The 16,770-nt window shown below is 34.5% G+C and overlaps 1 protein-coding gene across 1 annotated transcript; it reads left to right on the top strand.

Moving 5' to 3' along the window:
- Positions 1–2,698: 2,698 nt before the first annotated feature.
- On the top strand, positions 2,699–8,240 carry LOC123653921 (UDP-glucosyltransferase 2-like). The gene is made up of 8 exons (XM_045589898.1): positions 2,699–2,851; positions 3,895–3,979; positions 4,517–4,685; positions 5,027–5,203; positions 5,616–5,838; positions 6,728–6,947; positions 7,217–7,436; positions 7,701–8,240. Exons 1-8 carry the CDS (start codon positions 2,699–2,701, stop codon positions 7,972–7,974), a joined length of 1,521 nt encoding a protein of 506 aa, XP_045445854.1. The 3' UTR covers positions 7,975–8,240.
- Positions 8,241–16,770: the final 8,530 nt, after the last annotated feature.

Below are 16,770 nucleotides of genomic sequence, written 5' to 3'. Positions count from 1 at the left end.
AGCCCATTTATCGATGAAGGCTAAAGGCTATTATTTCCTTAACGCGTTAAAACCGCGGGCCACAGCTAGTGAGTACATAAAACCAAAAAACTAATTCTTTGACACGAATGACGCTGGACGTATTGTTTAATATCTGAATTAAGGTGTCGATAGTCACAGCTGTTGGATCGCCTTCGTGTCTGTCCAATTCGAAACATTCGAATGTTCGTATTCCCCATACGTTCTGGTCCTAAAGTTTCTTTGTGTCTGTTCCTAGACCACAGACATCATAATAGCCTTATAACTTTTTACTGAATGTACCGATTATGATGGTTCTTGTTTTGAAAGTTGATGCTTGTTTTTTGGACCCATTTAAATTTGATGGAGATAAGATAATTACTTTTTGAATAATCTTCGATAAGGCGCATTTACTTGACTTATATTTTCGTCTACTTACGTCGTATTCCTGATCAATGTAATTGAAGTCGGTTTTTTTTTTTCGTTTGCAAGCAAATGCAATCGTCTTGTTTCAACTGGTGCTAATTATCGAGTAAGTTTTTTATATTTCTATGTTCCACATGACGAAAACAAACGCACAAAACGAGAGGTACTGTCAGTACTATCATTAATCAATCAATCTTTGATTCAAGCTTTCAACTCACTTGTAGACTAGGCGATAATTAGCATAAATTAGCATAGCATTGCAAGAAGTGTTGCGTAATGGTGATGAAAGTTCCGTTAACACCGAAGGCCTTGGTATCAATTTATGCTACAAATGTATATTTTATTCGTATTAAAATATTTATTGTTTCGTAACTATGAAAATTTTTCCTCGTTAGTTACGAAGTCGTATCACGGAGAGCGCGTTGAGACGTCCTTCTCAAACTTAACATTAACACCTGGTAATGATCGTTTTCGGTAGGAAATGTGTTCTTGTCTAGGTTATTGACTCACCCTCATCGGTAGCGGAGGTCAGGTGGAAATCGCACATTATAAATCAGTAACTGCTGAATCGTGGTTCGAATGATAAACAAAAACTTAACGAAAATTCAAAATAATACCAGACTAATAATTGTGTTTGCTGGCAAACAAAAAAAACCGACTTCAATTACATCGACAAGTAATACAACGTGGGTAGATGAAGAAATAGTCAAGTGAATACGTATTATTAAAGATTACTCCAAAAATTGTAATCAGATCTCGACGTAATTTAAATGTGACCACATGATAAACATCGGCTTTCGATTAAATTAAAAATCATCAAAATCGGTATTCCCATTAAAAACTTGTGCGGATTTTCAAAGGTTTCCCTCGATTTATCTGATACCCCATCATCAGATCCTAGTTTCCTTATCATGGTACCACACTTAAGATTCTAACAAAGACTTTCTAACAAAAAAAGAATTATCCAAATCGGTTCATAAACGACGAAGTTATCCCCGGACATACATAAATATATATACGATCGAACTGAGTAACCTCCTCCTTTTTTGAACTTGGTTAGAAAAAAAGAAACCAAAGTAACAGCAGTATTTATTTATAATCGTTGAACCCAAATACTTGCCTCTGCTTGTTCCACTATCTCCGGAGGCGTGCTGTAAATAAGTTTGACGCGAATGTGGACGTAAATTAACGCGATAGAAGCTATTATCTGTAATAAACAGCTTGTCTTCACTCGATATCTCGAAGTGAAACTTTGTTGTTCCGTTTAACAGAGCGATAGGAGAAAGTTTATCACTAGTGCCTGTTATATATTAAGCTACAGATCGTAATTAATTTAGCGAATTCCGTAAAGCTAGGATAGGTCTTTCATTTGTTTATAAGTAATTATAAGAAATATATTGTTCATGAAGAACGCTTTAGCCTGTAATATCCCACTGCTGGGCACTGGCTTTTTTCCCCGTGTAGGAAAAGGATCAAAGGTTAATCCACGACGCGCAGTTATTATCATAAATAGTAATAGCGATCGTTACTCATAGTAGGGAACATATCCATCAACCCGTAGTGGAGCAATGTAGTGGATTAAGCTCCAATTCTTTTCCTACATGGAGGAAGAGGCCCATGCCCAACCGTGGGATGTTACAAGCTGAATCCGATACACAACAGTACATATTTATTTATTTATTTCTGTAGTAGCAAGCAAACAGGGTACTACATCATAAATAAAATTACTAAGCGACATAAAAGATCTAATGGCAAAAACATTACATACAATAAATAAAATATTTGTTTTGTGAGTGTATATAATAACTTGTATCTCTTGCGATTGTAGTAAACGAAAACAAAGACATAAAACCACTGGAGTGGAAAACGATGCTTAGCGACGAGACGCGATCACACTCACTGCGATCAGTGGATTGTGAAACTGTTACTGTTTTATTTTGTTGTCTATACATACATATATAAATTCCGATTATGAATTTTTTTTAAACAACAATAGTTTATTAAACATTATATATATTTACAATTCACAACTTAAGCACTAAATAATTACAGATAGTAAATCATGTCCGCGTGGAATTGTGCCAAGCGCTTATTGATTATAGATTCCTAAAATAAGCTAATCTTTCACTCAAATATTTTTTCTCTATTCACTGATAACATAAGATGTAAGATAAACGATTCTGTCACGTGTTATCTCGCTAACTGATAACAGAGAGCGAAACATCTCACTACTCCCACTGTGTCCTAGTATACTGAGCTTCTTTTCACAGTTATAATGTTAAAATTAATAATCATATTATATTTATTATATTCATTGCGTTTGTGTGAGTGTAGTCATATTTTAGTTGTGTTTCCGGTTCCGGAGAATCGACATGGCGTTCTAAGTGATTCTCTTGTTAAACTGCTTTTGGATGACGGACATAAGGTGGTAATCCAATTTTTTCTATGTATTAATATATAATATGACAATAGGTTTGTAAAATAATCGTAGTTACTGGTTGTAGCGCTAATGATAACGGATTCGCTTCCCAGTGCCAACATATTCACTGTCACTGCAGCCTAATACAATTCACTGCTGGACATAGGCCTCCACAAGTTCGTGCCAAAAATGGCATGACCTCATGTGGTTTGCCCATAGTCACCACGGTGGGCAGGCGGGTGTGACCGCAGGGCTGGCTTTGTCACACCGAAGGTTTGTGTGGACTGAATGATCTGGGAGTGTGTATTTTGTTGATTCGGGCCATAGACATAGGGACCTTACTCTACTAGAAACTGTTCAAAGTTAGCCATTTAAAAAAAATAACAATAATAGTAGTTTAGTGGAGATTATCTGTATTAACTGCAGTTTTATTTATTCCATTAGTAGTAAAACAGACTGCTGTATTAAGTTTAAGGGCTTTTAATAGTGGAGCATTTAATAAAATGATCATTCATCATCACTCTATCATAGACCTTTTCTAAATCCACGAACGCGCAAGACTTTTTTGTTTTTAGCCAAACACTTTTCGGCTATGCGCCGCAAAGAAAAGACCTGATCCGTGCATCCCATTCCCTTTCTAAATCCCGCTTGTGCATCCCATACTTTTTCGTCTGTTTCATTCACAACCCTCTCAATCAACACTTTTGCATACAATTTACCGACGACGCTGAGGAGGATTACACTGCGGATTTTCTATTCTATTAATAAATAATAATATTCTTCACTTATAAACGCGAGAAAAATATTTTGTACAAACGACAGAACAATGTGATAATTAATTTATTTTTGGATTTAAATTGTAATTATTACCAGTTAATTACAAATATATTAAAATTAAATAAAAAAAAAAATAAACGATGATATAATCGAAAAAGTAAACTAATCTTAAATATGAACTGATGCGGTGCAAGAGGATTATAAATCTCAACAAGACATCGGATGTGGGTTTATATTTATAAACATCGTTAAACAAAAATAGCTTTATCTTTCAGGTTACCTACGTGACGCAGTTCCCCAGGGAGACGAGGGTTCATAACTTGAAGTATGTCGACATAAGTTCGAAGGATCATAGCGATGGTAACAATTTAGTTATGATTTCACTTTTAGTACTAAAAGAGTATTGAGTAGATACTTCAACACATCCATATCATTTAACTAATCTATATAAATTAAAATTTATAGCAAAATGTATGTACGCAGGTACATAATGTCCAAAGGAATACACCAAATAGGTATAAATTTCATTGGTCGATCACTAATCTAACGTTATAACAAAAATGTAACTAAGATTCGAGTCTATTAATTTAATTATTCTGTTAAACATATTACTCGTAATAGCTTCTTTAGCAGAATCGGTAATTTATTAGGGCTAATTATAACATTAAGGAATTAATAGAAGTGTTACAAAATCCATCAAATCATCCATTATCACGGCACTGATTGTCCACTAATGAGTACTATTACACAACTATAAGATAAAACTTCTATTCCAATACAAAATAACTGGTACCATAATAATTGTTACTTATTCAACTATAGAATTACAAGTTTATCAAATCAATCTGTGTCCCTCATACATTAATTGTCTCTTGACAAAATAAATAACAATTTCAGAAGAGGATTGGATCAACACTGCTAACGACACATTGCCAATGGAAATCTTTGGATTGCAATATGCTCAAAGAGCACTCAAACATCCAAATATGCAGGAGCTGATCATGAACACGACTATTTCCTTCGACTTGGTCATCGCTGAATGGTACTACTCAGGATTACTAGCACCGTAAGTTGTACAAAAACACTACAGCAAAAACTGCAGGTTTGTTGCATACTTATATGGTAAGCAGCTAAAGAGTTGTCAGTTGATTTGATAATTCTACATAAATATAATTATTTCTGGAGGTTTATTTCCATTGAATCTCAATCAAATTAAAATGGAAAGCAAAACATCAAAGTAATTCTAGACAAATTAACATTAAAAGTAATAAGTTAAGGCTATAGAGTGTTACATTTCGAAATCCCCGAATTTCCAAATAATATATAAACTTAACGGTATTTTGGAGGAATATAAAGTTTCTTTAGGATTGTGAGAACTTTCGTTACAAGAGCCTAATTTAATTTCAGAATATCCGCGCTATATGATTGCCCATTCATCTGGTACAGTGCTACAGACGTTTCGTGGAAATCACTCAGTTTGGTAAATTCCGAAGTTAGCACTTTTCCACCGTCCTCTCGGGGGCTATCTATTATCGAGAGGGTTCTAAGGATGTGGTCTCAGCTGCGAGTAATTTTTTGGAATTAGTGGGTATATATTTTTCGTTTCTTTTTAATATACAATTCTCATAGTGTACAAAAAATATATTTCATTACTGAAAAGCATTAAAATAACAAAGGCTATAATTCTTTTTTAAAAAATTTTTACGTCCAAAAAAATTTGGGTACTAGAGCTGCACCCATTTACTCTTAACAATAACAAAGTAGTGTCAATGATGAAAGGTTATGTGTGATGTGAAATAATGGTATCTTAACTACAACTTTATGACACCTAAAATAAAAAGGTTGGCCAAACCCCAATCCAACTGTTATGATCGGTCAATATAATGACAGATGGAGGACAACTCATATAGCAAGTCAGACTGTAAAGAAAAGTCGGATAACGGACATCATCTAAAATTTACCAAAACAATAAATCTATATAACTGTCAAATTATAGCTACCACGTCGCCTCCAAAGAGCTACCAGCGTATGAACAGATATTCCGTGAGGCTTTCGAAGTCCGAAGAGAAGCTCTTCCTAATTATGAGACCCTGGTATACAATAGCTCATTACTATTTATCAATTCCCATCCACTACTTAGTAACATACCAGCCTTGCCGATGAACGCTAAATATATTGGAAGCCATCATATAGAAGCCACCACGCCCCATTTTCCAAAGGTAATTACAATTATATTAAGTGAAATATTTATTAAATCATCATCATCATCATCATCATTACAGCCTATACAGTCCACTGCTGGACATAGGCCTCCACAAGTTTACGCCAAAAATAACATGAACTTATGTGTTTTGCCCATAGTCACCACGCTGGGCAGGCGAGTTGGTGACCACAGGGCTGGCTTTGTCGCACCGAAGACGCTGCTGCCCGTCTTCGGCCTGTGTATTTCAAAGCCAGCAGTTGGATGGTTATCCCGCCATCAGTCGGCTTCTTAAGTTCCAAGGTGGTTGTGGAACCTTGTTATCCCTTAGTCGCCTCTTACGACACCCACGGGAAGAGAGGGGGTGACTAAATTCTTTAGTGCCGTAGCCACACAGCACTAAAGAATTACTTAACTTATTATATATTAATTAGTAATTATATAACATTATATTTTAATGAAATAAACTACTAACGTGCTTTATATTTCAGGTATGTCACGCAAAACCTTGTAAAATTATTAATTATTTTAATTATAAGGTTAATTACTCAATACAACTTTTTTACTCTGAGCGATTGTTGTCTGAACTCCCCAATCGACAAGGTCAAACCATAACTACACCATAATAATTTTTCCACTAATAATACCGATCATTGTTAGTAGAACCATTACCCAGTCGTATGATTGAGTTTAAGTCTTAGAAATAAACTGTATCAATGTCCGCTTCTATTATGAATCAAAATCAATGGTCAATCTTCGGCAAAAGTTATAATTTTTTCAGCACGGAAATAGACTATATACAAAATTCCACATTACTGTTACAAAAATCTAGAAGTTGAAAATGTAGTACAAATAAATTGTCAGGGTACAATTACATTTACCTCATGTTATGACAAATTCGTTTTCAGAATTTGAAGAAATTGATGGATGAATCTATAGATGGGGTAATTTATGTTGATTTAGCTACAAATTTAATTAATGAGAACATACAAGAAGACATATTGCAACAAATAATAGAAGCATTCGGTCAAATTAAACAAACGGTAATATGGAAATATGACGAAATCTTAGTGAATATACCCAAGAATCTTTATACGATAAAAAAGCCACCACAGCAAAGCATTCTGAGTAAGACTTATGATAAAATTATATTTAAAGAATATGTTTGTCTTTTTTTTAATTTTACAATACACATTAATGTTTTTAACTTTAACTGCAGAATTTCTTGTCGATTTTTCTCGACTAATATTCCGATTCGCGTCACTACAATTAATTTATTAAAAAACCAACATAACTTTAATTTTGAAAAATGTCGATATAAAATTGCCTTCGAAACTTATTTAAATTAAAAAAAATATCTGACTTTTTAACTGTCTCAAATTATTTGTTTCTTTCAGATCACGTGAATACAATAGCATTTATAAATCACGGTGATATGTTATCAATAATAGAAGCGGCTTACCACGGAGTTCCAGTTATAGGAATCCCTATAACGGAAGACCAGATCTCTAATATAGATATTCTGGCACAAAGAGAATATGGAATCAAGGTCGATTACAATACAGAACTATCTTCAAAGGTTGTTGATGCTATCGACACAATTGCAGAGGATAAAAGGTTTGTAAAAATATAAGTAACCTTAAGTTCTACTTCAACGCTTCATACTTGTCCTTATTTACTTAGAAGACGTTATAGTTTAGAACCTGACTATACTCGTAAGCGTGTTAATTAAATACACCTTTTATATACACTTTGTCGATAATCATTACTGGTTCATCTTAACCTTCAACAATAGAACCTTAAGCTTAGTCTACAATAGGATCTCATTCTTTTGATCTTCAAATTTTTCCTAATCAAACGATTTTAATTTTAACTAAATAGTTATCGAGTCAAGTCAAGAGAAGCAAAAGAAATTCTTCGAAACCGTCTCACATCTCCTCAAGAAGAACTCCAATATTGGGTCAAAATGATCATCCAAACTCATGGTGCCACCCACCTTCGCTCTCCGACCCTGAAGATCTCAACTTTAGAGAGATATAACCTAGATATAGCTTTATTAATTATGTTGTTGTTTTGGTTCCTTACGAAAGTCGTAAAAGTTATTGAAGTTCACTTTTGTAGTTCTAATGATGATCTAATTAAGAAAGATTTATGATTGATTCTTAAATCAAGAGTATCTAGATTATTAAAGTAATTATTTATTTACTAATAAGCGAAAGTGCGATCATAAATATGTAAATATACCAGATCATTAATTTTGATAATATTTTTATTAAAACGCATGTCTCGTTGGTGAGAAAAAGGTCAGTATTTAACTTACTAAAAATGATGAAGTGTGTAATTATATTGTAAAATAAATCGAAATCGCCGAAATGTTGTCATTATTAGTGCTAATAATAAAGATAATATTTTACAAACATCTATCGCCAGTCTATTAATTTTATCCAATAAGCCATTCACTTTCCACGAGGTAATTAACACGAAATAGTAACAGTCACTTTCCAAATAAACAACAATGTTCTGTGGATTCTTAATCGAGTTCGTTGTCGACTTGATTTATTCGATCAAACTGATTCCGATCTAAAGCTGCTCCAGAGTCGTGATGCAGCAAATCGATTGATTTATAGCGTTCTATTTGTGGTTCTTTAGAGATCAAAGAGGGAGTATGTGAACTTGAACTTCCCGCTCAAGGCCTCAGAGATCGTTAAATGACGGAAACAATTGAATTTTATTTGCGTCCTAATTCTTTAATAGTACTGCTGTTGTTGATGTTGAAATTAACTGATTTACTTCGCTAATTAATTTGATTCAGCGATAGTTTTTATCAATCTATCATGACATATTATGAAATAATGTGTTGTGTAAATGGCAATGAATTTAAATCTATACTAACCTTTGTTATTGAAGTAAAAGTTCTTTACGTACGCTAGAATTAGAGAGTAAGCTGGTGAATGAGTGATGAGGGTGTTACGAAAAGTATGCTCGGGCGAGGCGTACGGAAGTTGAGAGGGAGATATAAGCTAGTGAAGATAGAAAGAGAGAGTGTTACGTTTCGTAAGTTTTACTTCAGTCGTGTGGTCTAAAGCTCACTCGTTTTTATAATAATTATATTTTTATTGATTTAATTCTAGTTGTATTGTATTAATTTTAATATTATTACATATTTTTTGTATCTATTTTAAGTGTTTTTGAAATGAAATACTCTCAAGTACGTCTCTACAATTGAGCTACAACATTCAATTTGTTTGTACCCTGGTGTTGTTGGCGCTTTATTATAAATAAATTAATCAATAATTTGGACCCAATTGACAGCTTCTGATGTTTTAAATAGTAACTATACGAGTACGGTTAGTAGTTACGAAGTATATTATATAGCTAAATGATATAGTTTTTTTTTTTTTTATTGATACTGTAACAAGTTTAGCTTAGCTCCCCGCCCACTTCCCGCTTGTCGTCGAATTTCTGGACACCTGTCTTACTCTATACGTACAATAACATTTTTTAACTTCGGAAATACTTTATTTCTGGAATTATAACCACTGCTGACTTATTGTCTTGTTAAAATTCTTCAACAAATTAGTGAGACACGTCTCCTATCGTGGCTGCAATTGAAGCGCGTGATCGCAATAAATACGGATTAGAGCCGCTTCTCTAAATACCTTTGCCTACCGGGATAAGAACGTGGGATAGCTATTATCGTCAATCAGGCGCAGTATTCCGATTGCGTCCAATCGTCTGTCATTAAGATCGTTAATAGGATTTACGTCCGCGGAGCAATCGTAGAGGTCATTCACTTTGATACGCTCGCATAGACTTTTGAGTCTTTTTGTTCAAACCGCAAATAGCACAAAGTAGTTTTTTTTTACATTTGATACAAATTGCATCTATAGTAAGGATATTGAAATTACAGTTGTGTGTAAATGTACTACTGTTCCGGTGTATCTGAGGTTGCAGGCTCGATTCCTGCTCTGTACTTTTGTATTTGTGCAAATACTGGTTTCTGGTCGGGACCCTTGTCAGTCAGTGTGGCAGGTTTTCCAACTCAGAGCATGTGACCAGTCAGTCCAGGCTAATACATCGTTACATAAACACTTTATAGAAATTATTTTTTATATTAGGGAAAATTATCTGCTAATCTACATAACAGGGGAGTAGAGAGGGTCGGATTAGGATCTATAGATAGATCTCAACTATGGTAAGTTTCTTGTTTTAGTTCATGTGCGTACGTTTTTGCTGTTTGCTTGTGCATGTAATGCGTCTTTATATGTATTTATTGTGACACTAGCATTCCCTAGCAATCGTTAATGACTAGTTTTGTTTTGTGTAAGTTTGAGCCGTTCCATTTTAATATTAAAAAGTAAACTATCACTTAGGAACAAAGTTGCATTCTTCTGATGAGAGAAATTTTAAAATCGGTCCAGAAGTTTTTGAGTTAGTTTATATAAAAATACAAATCTTTCCCCTATACTATAATAATAATAATAATAATAATACATAAAATCATACGAGCAATACAATAAAGACATCGTAACCAATAGTTTTGTTCAATGCACGAAGAGACGAGTTCGATCATTCCTATGATTAGCGACCTCGATCGATTTCCGAAACAGATTAGTCACTATCTAATTGAAGACATTATCGAGAGCTCGCGAACACATCGAGGTCACATCGTGCACTAATTACGCCAATACCATTTCGAATATAAATCTCATAGTTTTGTGTTTTGAAAGTCATTCTTGTATGTCTCAAACTAATATCTCGATTGTCTACTTACTACGTATCGGATATATGTATAAATATATCCAGATTATAAAATAATTTGACATACTTTTTTTTCATTATAGAATTCCATTTTGTTATACTATTCTGAGCGTGTTTGATCGAAAATTGTAGTTACTTAGATGAAGTGGAATATTAAGTCCTGTTGTACCTCCCGCTGTGGACAAAAATAGCCTATAGTAAACTAAGTACATGATGAAGGTTATCAGCAAAATGTGAAATTAGCCTTAAAAGTACGAGTATTCAAAATAAAATTCGTTATTTTAAACAATGCTAATTAAACCAGCAGTGTAGCAGCGTCTTAGATTAAGTTCCGACACTTCTCCTACATAGAGAAGGATGACTATGTCCAGCTATGATATATCACAAACTGATGTATCAGAAACATTGTTTTACTATTTAATCTAATACAAAATATAAGCCTGTAATACCCTGATAAAGAAAATCTGTTGGGTTTGTAAAGTGCCTGTTTACTTCAACAACTACATCTGTAGTATTTTTACACATTTTCCTATAGATTTGTCCTAAGCAAGTGTAATAGGAGAAAAGACGGTGTTGAGACGATGTTGGAAATATAAAGTAAACCCATAAACCATAACATTTAGGGCAGCCAGGAATGGTCATTACAGTTGCTAGATTTGGCACAAAAATACCATTTAGAATCTATAGATGGGCGTGAACCTATGAATTGCAAAGTAAGTAAATCGGCGTTCCTCTCGCTTCCTCTATCCGGTCAATGAGAATAAGATAATACAATAACATTTTTGTAATATTTTAGGGTTTTACAAATGTATTTAATAAATAAAAAGGTAGTAATATAGAAAATTGTCGTAACCAAACAGCTTGACATAAACATTTTATTAATTACATCCTCCAGGCGATCTTACGTAAGTCTCGTAATAAATTGGACACCGACTCATAAAAGGTATCTTTTAATGTACATTAACGGCCGCGCAAGGTTTTGTTTCGTAATTTTATTGATAGTTGAACAGTCGTGAAGATAAATTTTAGCTGTAGACCACCTACCACATAACTTCGGACTGACCGCACTATTTTTTTTTTTATATTTTGCATACGCTTTAGACTGTAATATCCCACTACTGGGCATAGGCCTCTTACCCGTGTAGGAGAAGGATTAGAGCTTAATCCACCGCGCTGCTCCAATACGGGTTGGCGGATATATTCCCTACTATGAGTAACGATCGCTTTCAGGTGTATATTTTGCATTTTGGTAATTAATAGTGCGGATGACTTTTTTACAAAAAAAAAATCTTGTGTTCATAAAAAAACCATGGTATGAAATTCGCTAGATCAGCTAGTGTTATACTACTAACGGAAACTTTTGTCAACAATTTTTGTCTAAAGAAGCAATTTTTCTATACCTTACCTATATTTTAAAATAAAGTGACACCAGCGTTGGCGCAGCGATCACAGCAACTGGGTACGCGTACCATTGTGACGACATGCTCATGACAAACTTTGAAGAGGAATTACTAATGTTTAACGTAGTTTCGGAATTTGTATTGTTTTGTGATTTCATCATTACAGCCTATACAGTCCACTGCTGGACATAGGCTTCCACAAGTTTACGTCAAAAATAACGTGAACGCATGTGTTTTGCCCATAGTCACCACGCTGGGCAGGCGGGCTGGTGATCGCAGTACTGGCTTTGTCGCACCAAAGACGCTGCTGCCCGTCTTCGGCCTGTGTATTTCAAAGCCAGCAGTTGGATGGTTATCCCGCCATCGGTCGGCTTCTTAAGTTCCAAGATGGTTGTGAAACCTTGTTATCCCTTAGTCGCCTCTTACGACACCCACGGGAAGAGAAGGGGTGGCTAAATTCTTTAGTGCCGTAGCCACACAGCACACAGTTTTGTGATTTGTTTACGGGGAATCTCATTGATAAAAATTAACAGATTATAAAATATCATTACTTCATCTATCGCAGTCGACTGCCTGACTAATTAGCCATAAGCCCGCCCGTTGTACTTCACTGTCTGTAACTATCTTTATGCTTTGTTTGTAATATATTTGTAGTGTACAATAAAGTATAAAATAAATAAACTGTACTTAAGCAATATTTAATATCTAAATGTCACGCTAAGTAATTCTGGCTAAAGACGTACTTGTAAACTACTTCGCCTTATAGATTTTTAATTTTCATGAAAAAATTAGCATTGCATGAAAAATTTCGTTAAAACTAAACGTCTGCGGTTCATATGTAATTAAACCGTCTGCTTTAGGAGTTCTAACAAACATATTAAGTGACTTCAAAAAAAGAAGGTTCTTGATTCGATTGTATTTAGAAACATCACGATGTAACATCCCACTGCTGAGCATAGGCTTCTTTCTCTATGTAGGAGGAGGATTGGAGCTTAATCCATTACGCTGCTCTACTGCGGGTTGGCGGTTATGTTCCCTACTATGAGTAACGATCGCTACCAGGTGTATATGATAACAACCGGAACCGACAACTTAACGTGCTCTCCGAGGCACGGTGGGGAGACGCACAAGGACAGACTTCCGAACACACATACAAATATCCAGGAATTGTATTTATCCAAGAATACCAATAACAAACGTATTAGCTTATTACACATAAATTAAATATCAACAAAAGCCAACGGCATAATTACCGTTAATTCAACAAGGTCTCGCTGACAGTGCCGTCGTCCTGACCCAGACTTTCATCTTTTTTTCTGTTTGTTTATTTTTACAAATATTTGAAGTCTGCCTCGGAACTGGCGTTAATGGAAGTGTCATCGCTTTACTGTTTAAGCTTGTCTTATTGTAAAAATATGAACAATTAAAAAATTAAAAATGTTTAGATCAAAATAAATAAATATTAGTACTGTTAGAAAATTTTTGAGACCACGCGACTGAAGTAAAACTTCTTTAGTTGCCCCCACAATAATATACGAAACGTAACTCTCTCTCCCTTTCTACCTTCACTAACTTATATCTCCCTTTCAAGTTCCATTCGCCTCACCTGTTCACAGTTTTCGTAACGCTCTCATCACGCATTCACCAGCTTACTCCTCAAGTCAAGCGTGCGTAAAGAAGTTTTACTTCAAAAATATAAACTGTGTTATAATACAAAATACAAGATAACGCTTAAACCGTAAATAAAAATCATTATATCAAGAATTTCGCTCTGGCGGGTACATCGTTCCATAGCTTAATTGGCTAGAGCGCCGACACGGTCAGTCGGAGACGCGGGTTCGAATCCCGCTGGAGCGGTCAATTTTTGATATGATATTCAAAAATGTTTAAAATACAAGATACTTGTTATCACTTGTATAAAATACGGCGTCACTAAGTCCACGCATATTTCTTTATAATCAATGTAATCTTGCGTCAAATAATAAGCTTTAAGTAATAATTTTTGTTATACAATTTTTTAATTTATTTTGAGACAATTGCAAAATTGTTTGTGGGACTTTATTTTACATGCAAATATCGTAGTCCAGAGAGGGCGTCTCCTTTGAGCAGTCGCGAACGTGGTAATAAAAAACAACAGACATCCAAAACAATCAATTAAACTAAACAACTTTAAGAACACGAAAAAAAAAACAAACCGTACCACTTCCGTGAGTCATCACGCTGTGGAGGCACTGGGTCAGTCGATACGAGCTATCGCTCTTGACTCTCACTTTTGTCATTTCCTCGTTACCTATTCACTAAATAACCAGCGACCGTGCGAAAAACACCATGAGCTGGCCTTGAGTGACTCATGTATACTAACATTGCGGTGTTTTACTAATTTACATTTGTAATAAAGATTTGACGGTCAGTAATTCATAACGAGGTAATGATGTATTTAAACATTTTTCGATGTAATTTTCAAAGCTTTCACTGTCATCGTATCAAATATGCTTTGAATTATATGGGACCTACCATGATCGTCATTTTTAGTCCGTGACCATGGCTTTTACAATGTTGCCAAAACGTATAATTATATTAAGTAAATAAATAAAAATGTTATAACACTCCCAAACAGTCGTCTGAACGGTAAGCAACTTAATGCTTGTGTTATAGGTAACAGCCGACTGCCATAGCTATATATATATATATATATATATACTACACATTGTTTTGCCATATATTTTATTGACCTTCTCAATCCCCCCCCCCCTTATAACTTAGGGGAATAAAAATTAGATGTTGGCTGATTCTCAGACCTACCCGATATGCACACAAAATTTCATGAGAATCGGTCAGTCAGTACAAACACCGCGATACGAGAATTTTATATCTATAATATAAAAATGAGTCGCTGAATGTGTTGCTAAGCGCAAAACTCGAGAACGGTTGGACCGATTTCGCTAATTCTTTTTTTAAAATATTCCTTGAAGTACGAGGATGGTTCTTACGGAGAGAAAAATTCTAAAAAAAAAAAATTAATAAAATTAAAGAATCGACTGTTAGGCGATACGAAGTTCGCCGGGTCAGCTAGTATTAGATATATATTTAAATATGCATGGAAATAATGCACATATAAACATAAATATCACATCCAGACTCAGACAGGAATCGAACCCACAACAGCTAGGGCCATTTATTATTAACCATTTAAAATTAGTATGTAGAAGTTGTTATTATGATAGTAAAGGTCTATTGTTTCCAATCTCACTGTAATGTCAAACACAACACAATCGTCTGCCGTTTGCCAAGGTTACAAAATATCTATTGTCACTCATATAAATGTCATAGCTACTATAAAATTTATTTTTTTCTATTAAAACTATACTAAAGTAATACATAAAAAAGTAAATTTAGCTGTCAAGCATTACAGTAGTAAGTAGGTAGAAGTAAGTAGGTAGGTAGACACAGCAGGAAATTTCTTTTTCAAAACATAGAGTAGCTCGACTGGGCATGTACCTCGACCTCCCAGAATCAAAGCTAAATTTTCAAGCAGTTCTGTGTTCCTGTTGGTGAGGTAAGGTAACCAAAGCTCCTGGGGGAACTGGGGATAGGGTCGCCAACGCACTTGCGATGCTTCTGGTGTTGCAGACGTCTATAGCTACGGTAATCGCTTACCATCAGGTGAGCCGTACGCTTGTTTGCCGACCTAGCCATATAAAAAATAAAAATATAATGACGAACTGATTTTTGACTTGGCTTATCAGGCACATTCGCGTTGCTTGCAATGAAAGTAGCACCCGCTCCAGGTGTCGTGACTTCGACTCGCGCTGTAAATCTGGTTTTAATATTTAATTACTTGACTTTGTTTTAAGTTGTTTGCTCGCAAATAAAAAAAAACTGACTTCAATTACATCGACCATACAACTTGGTTAAACGAAAAAAATAGTCAAGTAAATTCGCATTATAACAGATAACTCAAAAAAGTACTCGGGATCTCAATTAAACTTAAACAAGAACGCATGACAAGCACTACTTTTGACTAACCCGTTGGCGCAGTTTGTAGTGACCCCGCTTTCTGCTCTGGGAGTTGTGTGTTCGATTTCTACCCTGAGTCTGGGTATAATATATATATATTTATTTATAGATGTATTATTTATGTGTATGTATATCGAAAAAAAACATGTAACTATACCAGTCGGCTATTACCTATAACACAAGCATTAAATTGCTTACTTTAGGAACAGATGACCATATGTGTATGTTGTAAATATTTATTTATTTATTTACTATTAATGTAATACTACCTTACGATTAAGAAAAAGAATAATTGAAATCGCTTTACCCGGTAAAAAGTTCAGATATAAAGATTTCAACCAATTATAACCTCATACTTTTTTGAAGTTTATTAAAAAGCCTTCAAATCCTACTGAGTTTTAAATAATTATACTGTTGCTGAGTTAATTTCTTTTACTTCTGTCCTATACTAATGGACCAATAAAGAGCAATGAAAGACATAAAATTAATACAAATGGATGTAAAACGAAATGGAAATGTTCGTATCATACGACTTGTACCGTATCGAAGTAATTTGTCAGTTATAAATTCAACCTCACGCGATCGCTCCACCAATATCTAATATCATAGATTAGCTTTGTATATTAGCGAACGGCGGATCGAATAAAAATTAGTTTTATTACTCATTGGACGATATATCCCTACATTAAAATCAGAACTACAAATGTCAATACAAAGCTAATGTACTGAACAATAGATAGTTAATGAGAAGCCTTCACAAGTATTATACATAA

This window comes from Melitaea cinxia, chromosome 5 (genome assembly GCF_905220565.1).
Source record: "Melitaea cinxia chromosome 5, ilMelCinx1.1, whole genome shotgun sequence".
Classification (NCBI taxonomy): domain Eukaryota; kingdom Metazoa; phylum Arthropoda; class Insecta; order Lepidoptera; family Nymphalidae; genus Melitaea; species Melitaea cinxia.
Note: the sequence above shows the minus strand (reverse complement) of the source record. Positions and strands in the feature narration are given on the sequence as shown.